The sequence below is a fragment of the Bicyclus anynana genome, chromosome 22 (genome assembly GCF_947172395.1).
Source record: "Bicyclus anynana chromosome 22, ilBicAnyn1.1, whole genome shotgun sequence".
NCBI lineage: Eukaryota > Metazoa > Arthropoda > Insecta > Lepidoptera > Nymphalidae > Bicyclus > Bicyclus anynana.
The window spans coordinates 8408792-8423264 of NC_069104.1; the positions used below are offsets into that span (position 1 = coordinate 8408792).

Here is a 14473-nt window from a genome sequence, read left to right on the forward strand (position 1 = left end):
AACCTGGAAATTTTCAAGGCATCCAAATAAACAAGTCAGCAACTTTAATTATCTAATTATAGTTGCTGACTTTAATGAAGACCGGAAGTCGCAGCAGAAAAAGTTGAAACCAGTAAGTGGAACAATTATGCCTCTCTGACTGAGAATTACACATTTGTTCCTTTTGCTGTGGAGACTCTTGGGCTGAGGAGTCGAAGTGCTAAAAAAAATCTCCGAATCATGTCACCACGGCTAGTTGACCAACCCGCATGCCCATCATAATAAGATATTGCCCATAAATGACTACATTTATGGGCAATATCTTATTATGAACCTCAACAAAACGAAACAGCCCCTAGTCCCCGGTGGCCCCGCTATTCCCGGCTCTGGCAGCGGTTGTGGTAACGGCGCTTCTCGCGGCTCGAGACGAGTTGATGAGTATAATGTATTGCCTCGATTGCTGCCTAATTTTTTGCGCAAAGGATCAGCCTGGCTGTCCAGCGCGGAAATGCAGCCATTTGATATGGGCATGATTTGTATACTTATCAGGATAGGTTAGCTTAAGTTCCTTATTGTATTCTATCTCAATAATTAAAAAAAAAAAAAAATGAAAGTTTCAATTGAACTCCGTTAGAAAACTCACAAAACATTATTACACACAAATACCCAGTTACGTACAGTAATCGATTTGAAGTTTTTTTGTAGCTAGTGTAAACCTTGTACAATGATTTATCTCTAACTTATCTTATTACCTCAGACTATAAATCTTTATTCTGAGCTTAATACATACAAATCAATCACATGTACAATGGTGGCAAGAACTTAGTTTAAGTTTTTCTTCTATAATAATTTTTCGATAGAAATAGTGATCTGTGTAAATAACAAAGAGAAGGTAATTGTAATATAATTGTATGTATAACATATAATAATTGTAAAATTGTAATTTTATTAATAGTTACTCCCGAAATTGTGGGAGAAAATATATTCTTTATTCTAATTCAACCATATTATAAAACTATACAGTGTACTTAAATAAAAATTAGTACGTATTACGTAATAATTTTATTTTATACAGTGAGATTCGTATTATATCCGATCATCATCATTAACAACCCTTATTTAGCTCACTGTCGAGCACGAGTCTTCTCTCAGAATGAGAGTTAGGCCTTAATCCACCACGCTGGCCCAATGCGGATTGGCAGACTTCACACACGTAAAGAATTAAGAAAATTCTCAGATATGCAGGTTTCCTCACGATATTTTTTCTTCACCGTTTGAGATACGTGATATTTAATTTCTTAAAATGTGCATAACTGAAAAGTTAAAGGTGCATGCCCCGGACGGGATTCGAACTCACGCCCTCCGAGTCGAAGACAGAGGTCATATCCACTGGGCTATCACGGCTCTGATATCCGATCTATTGGGAGATAATAATATATTTCAATTTATTGAGAAAGAATACAATAAGGAACTTAAGCCAACTTATCCTAATAACAATACAAATCATGCCCACGTGGAATGGTGGCAAGAATACTGGCTGCATTTCCACGCTGGAAAGCCAGGCTGATCTTTTGCGCAAAAAATGAACCAGCCCTTCTGTTACCAGTCGAATTTATTGTAATTAGATGATCAATATGATGATTTTCATTCTTTCGAATATACGCACGCACTAACTTTTTTATACAGTTACATCAAATTGGGAGAAAATATATTCAAATTTATTCAAATTCAACCATAATATAAATCTATTAGCTAATACAATGATTTAGATTCCTTCGGATATAATACTCACGGAAACAGTCGGTGAAAATCGTAATTATAACTTTCTGTGCCCATAATGAGAACATGACATTTACAGCCAGTAGTCCTTGTGCCGGAACAAGCGATACACTTGCGTTGATCGGAGCAAATCATCGGGGCGGGAGATCGCATAGCTCCGGGGCACCTGCTCCGTATATAAAATCGTAGGCCCGAATCTTTTCTACATCACATATGATCATTCGGTCATCCAAAACAGTTGCTAAAATGTTTAAGGTGCGTGTTCAATTATTTCATATTTCGATTATTTTTTAAGTGAAATGGATTTCTTATTAAGTGGTTCGATTAAACGGTGGTAAGGTGATAAGTTGGAGCCCCGTTGGTCCAGTGCTTTCGGATCATGAGGTCCTGGGTTCGATTCCTGGGTTGGGTTATGATATACTGAGTTTCCTTTCTTAGAAAGTTTCAGTCTGAATTATCAGCCTGGACTTGGGTAGTTTGGAGTTTGGTAGTGCAACTTAAGCCGTCGGTTCTGGTTAATATCATTAACGTTAACCTAGTCGTTAGTGAATTTAACATTACCACCCTACGCATTAAAGTAGCGTGGTGGGTCTTAGCTCCATATCCCCTCTTCTATAAGGAGGGAGGCCTAATCGTGTAGTAGGCCTTTAAAATAGGCTGATTATCATCATAATCCACAAGCAATCATCTTATCATCATATGTCATTTATCATCATGAATGTCAAAGGTGAAAAGATGATAGATTGTCGTGGATGGAACCCGTTTAACTTTTGAGACAACTAGATGACTAATTGTCTTCTAGACCTTAACAATGGGGTAGTTATTAGTCAAAGATTGTTGGGAATTTTAGCTGAGTATCTAAATTGTTTTGTATTTGAATTGTTGATTGCAGTAACGCTTTAGGCATATTTAGGTTATTACGTTGAGAACATCTTGGCGGATCGTTTAGATTAGTTGATTTCTGATTTAGATTAATCTACTCTGAATATAAATAAATAAATTATTTGTTGAACCATAATATGTAACTATGTAATTGTAATCAATTAAAATTTAAAAAATATTCTTTTTGTTTACAGTTCGTAGCTTTCGCATGCCTGGTAGCTGCCGCCAATGCCGGCATCGCACCAGTCACCTACGCTGCTGCCCCAGCATACCATGCCGCGCCAGTGACTTACGCTGCTGCCCCGACTTACCACACCGCCCCAGTGGCCTACGCTGCCGCCCCAACTTACCACGCCGCCCCCGTGTCTTACGCTGCTGCCCCGATCGCTAAAGTCGCCTACTCCGCACCCGTTGCCAAATACGCCGCCGTAGCTCCAGTCGCTAAAGTCGTCGAAGAATACGACGCCAATCCTCAGTACAGCTTTGCCTACGACGTGCAAGACGGTGTGACTGGCGACTCTAAGAGCCAGCACGAATCAAGAGACGGTGATGTCGTACAGGGCTCCTACTCGGTTGTTGACCCCGATGGTACCAAGCGTACAGTGGACTACACTGCCGACCCACACAACGGATTCAACGCTGTTGTACGCAAAGAGGCTCTTGGTGTGAAGGCTGTCGCTGCTCCCGTCGCGTACGCCGCTCCCGTCGCTAAAGTTGCTCCGGTTGTCCACTCCGCTCCAGTGTCTTACTCCGCCCCAGTGTCTTACTCAGCTCCACTCGTCCACTCCGCTCCCGTGTCATACTCCGCTCCACTCGTACACTCTGCTCCCGTAGTTCATCACACACCCGTTTCATACTCCGCACCTGTTTACCACCATTAGAAAAACCGTTATTTATATTTCAAAATGTAAATATTTTTGTACTTAATTATAAATATTTATTAGAATGCATACATTGTTTTATTGTCTCTTTATGCCTACCTCACACGCAGTTTATCGAAATGTACTGTAATTCGTTCATTTAGTACACATGAATAACTCTCATAAGTTTGATGGAGTGGTTGTAAATTTTAACAAAATAATTGAGATCTGAATGGTTGCCAAACGTTCAACAATGTGTGAACAGCCGAATTATTTACACAAAGAAAAGGCTTGGACAAATTGATTATCTAGTTATCTAAAGTAAATATGTTGTTGATATTGTTGGTGGTAAGCGGAATTGGCAGAAACACCGACGCCTTGGAGTCAGGAGGGGTTTTTTTAGCCAGTAGGAGTCCGGCACTATCCGATTCCGGATGTCCATAAGGATTTTTTTCCACCTGAAAAAAATAACTTGCGAATTCCAGGCTATTACTTGAAATTTCTAAGAAGGAAGAAAAGCCCAATTTATCATAGCCACTCGAAACCAGTTGAATCCTAAATTACATATCATATTCATAGCTATTGGAACAAGAGACAGTCACCTAAAAATCAGTTCACTATCCAATATGTCCTTGTAACTATATCCCGAGGCGTGTGAGCATGTAAAGCTAAACGCCGGTATCGGTTTTCAAGCGCCGGCAGCGGCACACATTCCACACAACCACATGCTGGTGGCTGAGGTTTCATACGATATCATACGATACGATATCGCACCACACCACTCGAACAATGACAAGTTTTAGTAACGAAAGTTTATAGCTAAGTTAAGGCTGCATAAAGAATAAGTTACACAATGCAGCAAGGCGAGTGTCAGTTTAATTCTAGATATTTTATTGCCTTATTAAAAAGAGCTTCTTGAATGAGAATGACAGTATAATACTAGATCTAGGCAATTAGACTGTTATAGAGAGATTCTTAAGTGATAATGACATTTTCATTCATTTTTTTTTCATATAGTTACACAATGGAGATGAGACTGTTATAGAGAGCTTCTTAAGTGATAGTGACAGTTTCATTGTGGTTTCATTCTAAGCTATTATTTTGTTGCCATAAATAGACGATGGTGATAGGACTGTTATAGCGAGCTTCTTGAGTGATAGTGACAGTTTCATTCTAAGCTATTATTTTGTTGCCATAAATAGACGATGGCGATAGGACTGTTATAGCGAGCTTCTTGAGTGATAGTGCCATTATCATTCTAGGCTATTATCTTTTTGCCATAAATAGACGATGGCGATAGGACTATTATAGAGAGCTTCTTGAGTGATAGTGACAGTTTCATTCTAGGCTATTATCTTTTTGCCATATAGTTAGACGATGGCGATGGGACTGTTATAGAGAACTTCTTGAATGAGAATGACAATTTCATTCTAGGCTATTATCTTTTTGCCATATAGTTATCCGATGGCGATAGGACTGTTATAGAGAGCTTCTTAAATTATAGTGACAGTTTCATTCTAGGCTATTATCTTTTTCTCATATAGTTAGACGTTGGCGATGAGACTGTTATAGAGAACTTCTTAAGTGATAGTGACATTTCATTATAGGCTATCTTTTTGCCATATAGTTAGAGGATGGCGATGGGACTGTTATAGAGAACTTTTTGAGTGATAGTGACAGTTTCATTCTAAGCTATTACCTTTTTGCCATATAGTTAGAAGATAGCGATGGGACTGTTATAGAGAACTTCTTAAGTGATAGTGACATTTCATTATAGGCTTATCTTTTTGCCATATAGTTAGAGGATGGCGATGGGACTGTTATAGAGAGCTTTTTGAGTGATAGTGACAGTTTCATTCTAAGCTATTACCTTTTTGCCATATAGTTAGAAGATAGCGATGGGACTGTTATAGAGAACTTCTTAAGTGATAGTGACATTTCATTATAGGCTTATCTTTTTGCCATATAGTTAGAGGATGCCAATGGGACTGTTATAGAGAGCTTCCTAAATGATACTGACAGTTTAATTCTAGGCAATTTTTTTGTTGCCATATAGTTAGACGTTGGCAATGAGACTGTTAAAATCAACCGATGTTGTTATTGTCCACTGTTGGATATGACCTCCTGTAAGGACTTCCAAATACCACGGTATCAAGCTGCATGCGTCCAAGGGCCCCCTTTACCCACTCGGTATCATCGGTCCGCCTAGTGGAGCGTCGACCAACACTGCGCTTCCAGTGCGGGGTCATTCCTGCACATTGAAACCCCAACGTCCATCAGTTCTTCTAAGTTTATGCCCCGCCTATTTGTCACTTCAACTTCTTGATTCTCTAAGCGAGTGTATCGGTGACATTGGTTCTTCAGCGGATGGCCTGATACTTTTAATTTAATATGTATTTTGTAATTATTTAGGTATTGTTTAGATAAGTATTTTTATTTCCTCGTATTTTATTTATTCATCGTTAAAAAAATTAAAAGTATTTGAATACCAACGAGTACTTAAAAAAAATCATAATTATAACAAAATAAACATTAAAGATTGATTTTAATAAAGTTATCTGGCGAAGGGTTCCTATACTACTAAGTGTCTGGCAATTCACATACCAGGTTTCAGTGATCTACTTCAGACCCTTGTAAGTTTAAGTGTAAAGCATGTATCTTTTTAAAATAATCTTCAGTTATAAGAACATAAAGATCCTCCCTTAAATTCACCGCCAGTCACTTGTCTTCATGGCATTTCTTCGGAAAAGACTATTAAAAATCAAACTACAGCGATCTCTAGAAGGGTTGCCTACAAGAAAAAGAAGGGAGCTCTAGAACTGTCTGATGACTGGAAACATGAACATGAACATTTTTCATGATAGTACTGCCGACTTCTCAAATCCAGGGAATTGACGCTATTTAGATTAAGACTTAAAGAAAAATCCCAGAAACTTTTTTATTGGTTACCTGGCACTCGAACCTTTACACCTCATTACCAGTAGCCGAACCTTCTACCAACGATTCCAATCAACCCATCACACTGCACTAAGGGTAGAAGTTTCGTATAATTTCTTAATATTTGGCGGAAAGTCAAGAACAATTTTCCGTCATTGACACAACTGCAGCTCATTTCCAATTTCGATCACATCCCTAGTGATGCGCACAGACAATACTAAGTGCGAACTTGGGTGTCACAACCCGCGCGTATATATACCTCGCCCACTTCTTCAGCAGCATAGTCCAACTTGGCTCCATCCTCATCCATACAACAATGGCTTTTAAGGTAATTTCAAACCTTACAATTCCAATTGTAATCAAGTTAAAAAAAAACATTATTTTTTGCTTTTGAAAATTTAGAATCAAAATCTATTTTTAAATAAATTTTTAAGTATAAGAAACTTATTGAGCTAAGTTATCCTAATAGCTACAAAATTATGCCCAAGTCGAAAAGTAGCAAGAATACTGGATTCACCCGTTTTAATTTCTAATTAAATAATTTGATTGATTTTAAAATGAATTTTATTAATTTACTTAAGCTTAAGCTAATTATTCGTGGTACAGTAAAATTAACTTTAATAAAAATCATTTAAATGATGCTAAAGCATCGTTTAAAATTAAATAAACAAATAAAATAATCGAGTACACAAACAAATTAAGTTACTGAAATAAAGTCCTTCTTTAAAAAAGTCTTTCTTAAGGAAAATAATTTTAATAAAAAAATTAAAAATATTTTAGAGGTGTGGATTAACAAATGTCTTTATGGCTGGTAGTATATTTTTTTACCCCATACCTACGCAAGTACAAGAATATCAAATTTGAGTTCAAATAAATAAAATTTTGAGAAAATGGTTCTGGTTCAACTCGTAGCTTTAAAGGTATAACCCAAGTTAGGCTTTCATTTAACATCAAGTACAAGTTACCTTCGTAGTTCCCGTTTCCGTGAGAATACGGAGATAAAATTTTGACACTCACTAATAACGTGGCTTTCTACTGGTAAAAGAATTTTCAAAAATGTTAAGTAGATCCAGAGATTACCCCACACCACAACTTTTATCTCTTTATAATATTAGTACCTTTAGATTTTAATGACTTCCATAATTATCCTATGATACAGTTTCTTCGTCGTCATCAACCCATATTCGGCTCACTGCTGAGCTCGAGTCTCCTCTCAGAATGAGAGGGGTTAGGCCAATAGTCCACCACGCTGGCCCAATGCGGATTGGCAGACTTCACACACGCAGAGAATGAAGATAATTCTCTGGTATGCAGGTTTCCTCACGATGTTTTCCTTCACCGATTGAGACACGTGATATTTAATTTCTTAAAATGCACATAACTGAAAAGTTGGAGGTGCTTGCCCCAGACCGGATTCGAACCCACACCCTCCGGAATCGGAGGCAGAGGTCATATCCACTGGGCTATCACTGCTCTAGTTTATCACAGTTTCTTACAGCGTTTATTTTCTTATGGCTAATTAATATTCCGAAGGCGTCGCGCGTCTGTCCTTGACAGACATCCTCGGCTTGTTAGTAATTTCTCCGTGCACTCCTTACGCAAGCGCTCTAGTCTCGCCCTCGCTAACCGTGTCACTGTCTCAAGTACGACACACGAGAACATTACCGCGACCTTAGGGATTGTTCACTTTACTATTTTAACAGTAAATTGCTTAAATTCACTTACTTATTCACTGACCGCGCGGTTTCACCTGCGTAGTTTGCATTCCCGTAGGAATACGGGGCTTAAATATAACCTAAATACTCGGGAATAGAGTAGCTTCCCAAAAGTGAAACATTTTTTCAAAATTGGTTCAGTAGTTTCGGAGCCAATGCAAACAAACAAAGCGCCCACAAATTGCTGAGGTGAGCCGAAAAATTTTTGCCACTATCGGATGCCTTAGACGTTGGAAGAATTTTCTTCCTATTAAAACAAAAATTTCCCTAGCGCATTCTCTTATTCTTCCACTCTTAGACTATGCCGACTCTTCCTATCCTGACTTGTCTGAAGAACAGCTCAACAAACTTGAGCGTCTTCAGAATATGTGTATTAGATTCATCTTCTGTTTACGCAAGTTTGATCACATATCTGAATATCGTGCTCGTCTGAAATGGCTTCCTATCAGACAACGTCGTAAACTGCATATTCTGTCTCTTTTATACTCCATCCTTTATCATCCTTGCACTCCTTCTTATTTAAAACAGAAATTTTCTTTTCATGGCTCAAATACTGAGCGCCAAAATTTGAGAGCTTGTACAAACAGTCGGTTGCATGTTCCTCCTAGCCACACTAAGTTCTATAATAAGTCATTTACACGTACATCAATTACTCTCTGGAATGGTCTTCCTTATGAAATACGTAATTCAAAGACACTGGGAACTTTTAAAAGTCGTTTATTCAAATATTACCTGTATAGTTGTAATTCGTAGTTTTTTTATAATTATTACTCAGGTATATTTATATATTTATTTTATTATATATTATGTATATTTTATATTTATACATGTATTATATATAAATATACTATTTTTATTATTATATATATATATATTTTTTTTGTTGCACTATCCTGCATTTAATTACTTTAATTCCTTTATCCAAAGGTTGTCTGGTAGATATTGCTATAAGCAATAAGACCGCCTTTGCACATACTTGTTTTCTATGTTTTCCTTTGTTATTGTTTTTGTTTTATTTTGTGCAATAAAGTATAAATAAATAAATAAACAAAGAAACAATTGTACCTTTCTTCTTTATAATAATAGTATAGATAAACTATTGGATCAAATATTTAAAATTTAACTTTGATAAAGACACTCAATAAGCTGTACTTTCGTATATACTCATACATTAAAAGTAATTTCACAGACAATGTCAAACACTGTAGTTCCCATGAGGCTACAGGAATAAAATATAGCCTATTACATTCACAAGTAACGTGGCTTTTTGTGGCAAAATAATTTTCAAAATCGGTTCAATAGATCCAGAGATTACCCCCTATACAATACCACAAACTTTACTTATAATGTTAGCATAGATGAAATAGGCTTGACCACGATATCACCTGATGGTAACTGTAGATATGGCCTAAGAGAGAATGCGCCATAAGATGTCCTTTGTCTTAAAGAAAGCCAGTTTATAAGAATTAGAAATCACAGACTTCAACAAAACAACTTCTACAGAATTGCGACTCAAAACGCACAGTACGAGTTCTAGTAATATATTTTTTGTTAACAGATCATCATCTTCTCCTGCCTGGTGGCTCTGGCCCGTGCGGGCGCGCCCGTTGCTGTGGCGGCTCCTCTTGCAGCGGCACCTGTGGTCGCTGCACCAGTGGCAGCCAGGCTCGAAGAGTTCGACCCCCTGCCTCAGTACAGATTCGGATACAACGTGGCCGACGCTTTGACTGGGGATTACAAGAGCCAACAGGAGCAACGTGATGGAGACTTAGTCCAAGGGTCGTACTCCCTCGTGGACCCTGACGGCACTCGCCGAACCGTCGATTACTCCGCTGATTCCGTCAACGGATTCAATGCGGTCGTGCGGAAGGAGCCGTTAGTCGCCGCCGCTCCAGCGGTCATCGCCGAGCCAGCGGTTGTTCCCGCTCGTGTCGCCGCTGCGCCTGTCGCGGCTGCGCCTGTCGCCGTCGCGCCTGTCGCGGCCCCGCTTAAATACACCGCTGCGTACACTGCCCCGTTCGCGTACACTGCACCAGTTGCCCCAGTTGCTAAAGTAGCTGCTTACACCGCGCCCGTGGCTTACACCGCCCCAGTAGCCAGGTTAGCTGCGTACTCTGCACCGTACGTCAGCCCCTACGCCAGATTTGCCGCAGCACCAGTGTTAGTTTGATTTACAACGAGAAGGAATGACTGATTCTTTAAATGACCAATAAAGTTTTTTAATTATGTCAATTATATCTTGTCTTTTATTAATCACTAGCGGACGCCCGCGACTTCGTCAGCGTGAAAGTCGTTGTAAACTTTCAACTACCCCTATCCTACCCTACCCTAACCTACCTCTACCCTGCCCTATCCCAACCCTACCCCTACCCTACCCCTACCCTACCCCTACCCTACCCCTACCCTACCCCTACCCAACCCCTGCCCTACCCCTAGCCTACACTACCCCTACCCTACCCCTACCCTACTCATTAAGGCTGCACTTCTTTATTTATTTCTCCCATCGCGGGTCGCGTCGAGCGCGTCAACCGTTACACAAATACTCCTTATAATTCTTAAAGTCCTTAAAGCATGAATTAGTATTCACGCGCGATGGCTTAGCGTATTTCATGTATGACTTTGGTGTTTCTTTACCGATTTTTATGATTCTTTTTTTATTGAATAGGTAATAATGTTAACTTTCTTATTAGGATGGATAGGAGGAGATAGGAGAATGAGTGATGAGTGTTATAAACATAAGAGTAGACAAATATAATTAGAAAGCTCCGAACTGCTAAGCTATCGGGAGTTACACGTGTTATTGTGAGTCAACCATAAAAGATAGACATATATATGCTGTTGTGTTTTTATAGATAATTTTAAGGAAAATATTTCTGTCATACATTATTTCTGTGTAGCTTTAACCATTAAGGCTGTACACGCGACGGAAGCTTAAAAAATTGAGTAACTTCTCCCGTTTTCTCAACATTTCTCTTCACTGCACTGCTCCTATTGATCGTAGCGTAATGAAAAGTATACTATAACCTGCCCAGGAGTATGTTGAATAATTGTACCAAGTTTCGTTAAAATCCGTCCAGTAGTTTTTGTTTCTATAAAGAACATACAGACAGACAGACAGACAGACAGACAGACAGACAAAAATTTTACTGATTGCATTTTTGGCATCAGTATCGATCACTAATCACCCCCTGTTAGTTATTTTGGAAATATATTTCATGTACAGAATTGACCTCTCTACAGATTTATTATAAGTACTAGCGGACGCCCGCGACTTTGTCCGCGTGAAAGTCGTTGTAAACTTTCAACTACCCCTATCCTACCCTACCCTACCTCTACCCTACCCCTACCCTACCCTATCCCAACCCTACCCCTACCCTATCCTACCACTACCCTACCCCTACCCTACCCTACCACTGCCCTACCCCTACCCTACACTACCCCTACCCTACCTCTACCCAACCCCTACTCTACCCCTACCCTATCCCTACCCTACTCATTAAGGCTGCACTTCTTTATTTATTCCTCCCACCGCGAGTCGCGTCGAGCGCTGCAACCGTTACACAAAAATAATGCTTAAAGTAGGTACTTAAAGCATGAATTAGTATTCACGCGCAATGGCTTAGCGTATTTCATGTATAACTTTGGTGTTTCTTTACCGATTTTTATGATTCTTTTTTTATTGAATAGGTAATAATGTTAACTTTCTTATTAGGGATGAGTGATGAGTGTTATAAACATAAGAGTAGACAAATATAATCAGAAAGCTCCGAACTGCTAAGCTATGGGAGTTAACACGTGTTATTGTGAGTCAACCATAAAAGATAGACATATATATGCTGTTGTGTTTTTATAGATAATTTTAAGGAGAACATTTCCGTCATACATAATTTCTATGTAGCTTTAACCATTAAGACTGTACACGCGACGTAAGCTTAAAAAATTGAGTAACTTCTCCCGTTTTCTCAACATTTCTCTTCACTGCTCTGCTCCTATTGATTGTAGCGTAATGAAAAGTATACTATAACCTGCCCAGGAGTATGTTGAATAATTGTACCAAGTTTCGTTAAAATCCGTCCAGTAGTTTTTGTTTCTATAAAGAACATACAGACAGACAGACAGACAAAAATTTTACTGATTGCATTTTTGGCATCAGTATCGATCACTAATCACCCCCTGATAGTTAGATAGGTGTATAAAACTATAAACGCAATAAGGCTTTCATTGCGTCGTTAATTTAAATACAAAATAAATTTTACAACAATTAAAACTTTACAATAGTGGTGGTTTCATTAAACTGTAGAACAATATAGAACAAATTTTGCCTCTTTAAATTTTCACCATAATCCTCTTTGGTTTTGTACATATTTCTAAACGTTTCTACGTAAAATGTCAAATAAAATGTAATAAAAAAAATATTTACAAGATTTGTAATTTGTATTTACATTTTTTGGTGAAATATTTATGAAACAATGGAGGAAAAACAACTTTACGGTATTTTAACAGTGTATCGAGAAAGAGGTGCGTATTTGAGGCGTCTCGAACAATTCGAGAAAGCCAAGGCAGCATACGATGAAGCCTACAGAAACATTCCTGACGACGTTCGCCTGCTCACTGGCCGCAGTCAGGTGTGTGCTGATGCGGTGAAACCAGTTCAAGCATACTCCGATGCAGAGCTGGCACTCAAACTGGAGCCTGGTAACATGAATGCCAAGAACATGCAAGCTCGAGCAATGTACACCATGTCAGATTTCGAAAGATCAGTAGTGATGAATTATAGAGGTGCAAGACATCGAAGACAGCCTCCATATTTTAAAGAAGGAATCAATCAAGGCGTTGAAACCATTCAAGACTGCATAGGTGTAAATGCGGGTACTGTGATGTTAGATTTTTTACCTTTAATAAAGCATATGGAGGCTAAAGCAGGTCGAGTTGACGAGGACGAACCACAGAAAAAACTACATGTTTCTCGCATTCCAAAGCCAGAACGCAAGCGAAAACTTACTCAGATGGAAGCACGAAAAGATTTGACTCTGGCTCGTGTCCTGGCTATGAAATATTTAGGGCCGATGGCCTATGATAAATTTTTCCTCCAACACCTTATGGATGATGAACGTTTGAAATCTGCAAATTCAGGGGGTAGTATGGAGTTAAAAGCGCTAGTTCGGGAAACTTTACGGTCTCTCACCGAAAGGCAAGATATGTTACGTTCTCAGCGTCCTTATTACACAATAAAATTAGCTGAAAAGGCTGAATCAAAACATCAGAATAAATACAAGGAGGCCGTACTAGAAAAGGAACGAGAAATAGGAGCTCGAACCGCTGAAAGACTTTTGAGACAGATCGAAAAGAGCATGCGAGAAAACCGCGTGATGGATTTAATGGCTCAAGCAGAGCGCATGCAGTTGTTCTTAGACGTAAAGACTCCACGTACGTTACCCGATAAAGAGACATACACTGATCGCTTGTATCGTGCAGTAGGAGAAGGGTACTTATGTCAACATCGCTTGTCGTATACTCTCAGTGAGAGAGGAAATAGACGTCGTATCGCTTTTCTTATGGGATTACCAGTCGGACGACCGACCTCGTTCGATTCAGTTATGGCGACCTACCCTTATAAATTTATTGATATAAAACATGCCACTGCAAAGGTCGTTGCTACTCTAGAGATGTGTGAAAACTCCACCATGAAATGTTGGTTAATGTATGAGTTAGCGCGTTTATTGTGCACTCAAAAGAATTATGCTCTCGCCAAGTTCTATGCGAAACGATGTCAGAGAGAAGCCCAAGAAATAAGTAGCGTGACTTGGTGGCTCAATGGATGTTTCGTACTAATGAGCGGAGACATGCAGCAAGGCAATTCAAACGAAGTACGAATACAAGTAGAAGAAGCGTATGAATTTTCAAAGAAGATGCAGGATCCGGAACGTGTTCAAGCATTTTTGGCGAAATGCGCCGAAATGGCGGCCGAAACTGTCACCGCGGATGAGAGGAAAGCCATAATACAGCGTGAGCGGCAAATGGTCAGTGTCATGGATGAGGTTCAGGCGATTGAAACACAAGTGTTATTCAAAAGAATGTCTACCGTGCCACCCGGCAGACGCTTTTCAGTTTTACCTCGTAAGCCTGAAGGCGGCGCATTTCAATCTGAAAGGAAACGGCGTCGCCAGAGGGGCCTGACAGTCATACCGGGCCCCGAACGAGCATTACCAGCTCCGCCTAAATCTAACACTTTGGGTTTCCAAGTATTCGATTTATGAGTCACTAAAACACGCCTTTAACTATTTCATAATATTTTTCTTCAAATTTCTTACTTATTTTAAT

General features: G+C 39.1%; 3 protein-coding genes across 3 annotated transcripts; all 3 read left to right on the forward strand.

Annotated features, from left to right (window-relative positions):
- Positions 1 to 1856: 1856 nt before the first annotated feature.
- Positions 1857 to 3590, forward strand: LOC112050303 (cuticle protein 21). The gene is made up of 2 exons (XM_024088543.2): positions 1857 to 2013; positions 2835 to 3590. Exons 1-2 carry the CDS (start codon positions 1972 to 1974, stop codon positions 3519 to 3521), a joined length of 729 nt encoding a protein of 242 aa, XP_023944311.2. The 5' UTR covers positions 1857 to 1971; the 3' UTR covers positions 3522 to 3590.
- A 3074-nt stretch (positions 3591 to 6664) lies between these two features.
- On the forward strand, positions 6665 to 10387 carry LOC112050304 (larval cuticle protein A2B-like). Its single transcript, XM_024088544.2, has 2 exons — positions 6665 to 6765; positions 9711 to 10387. The coding sequence occupies exons 1-2, from the start codon at positions 6754 to 6756 to the stop codon at positions 10320 to 10322; spliced, it is 624 nt and encodes a 207-aa protein (XP_023944312.1). The 5' UTR covers positions 6665 to 6753; the 3' UTR covers positions 10323 to 10387.
- Positions 10388 to 12621: 2234 nt separating this feature from the next.
- Positions 12622 to 14409, forward strand: LOC112050302 (outer dynein arm-docking complex subunit 4-like). The gene has a single exon (XM_024088541.2). The coding sequence runs from the start codon at positions 12622 to 12624 to the stop codon at positions 14407 to 14409; it is 1788 nt and encodes a 595-aa protein (XP_023944309.2).
- Positions 14410 to 14473: the final 64 nt, after the last annotated feature.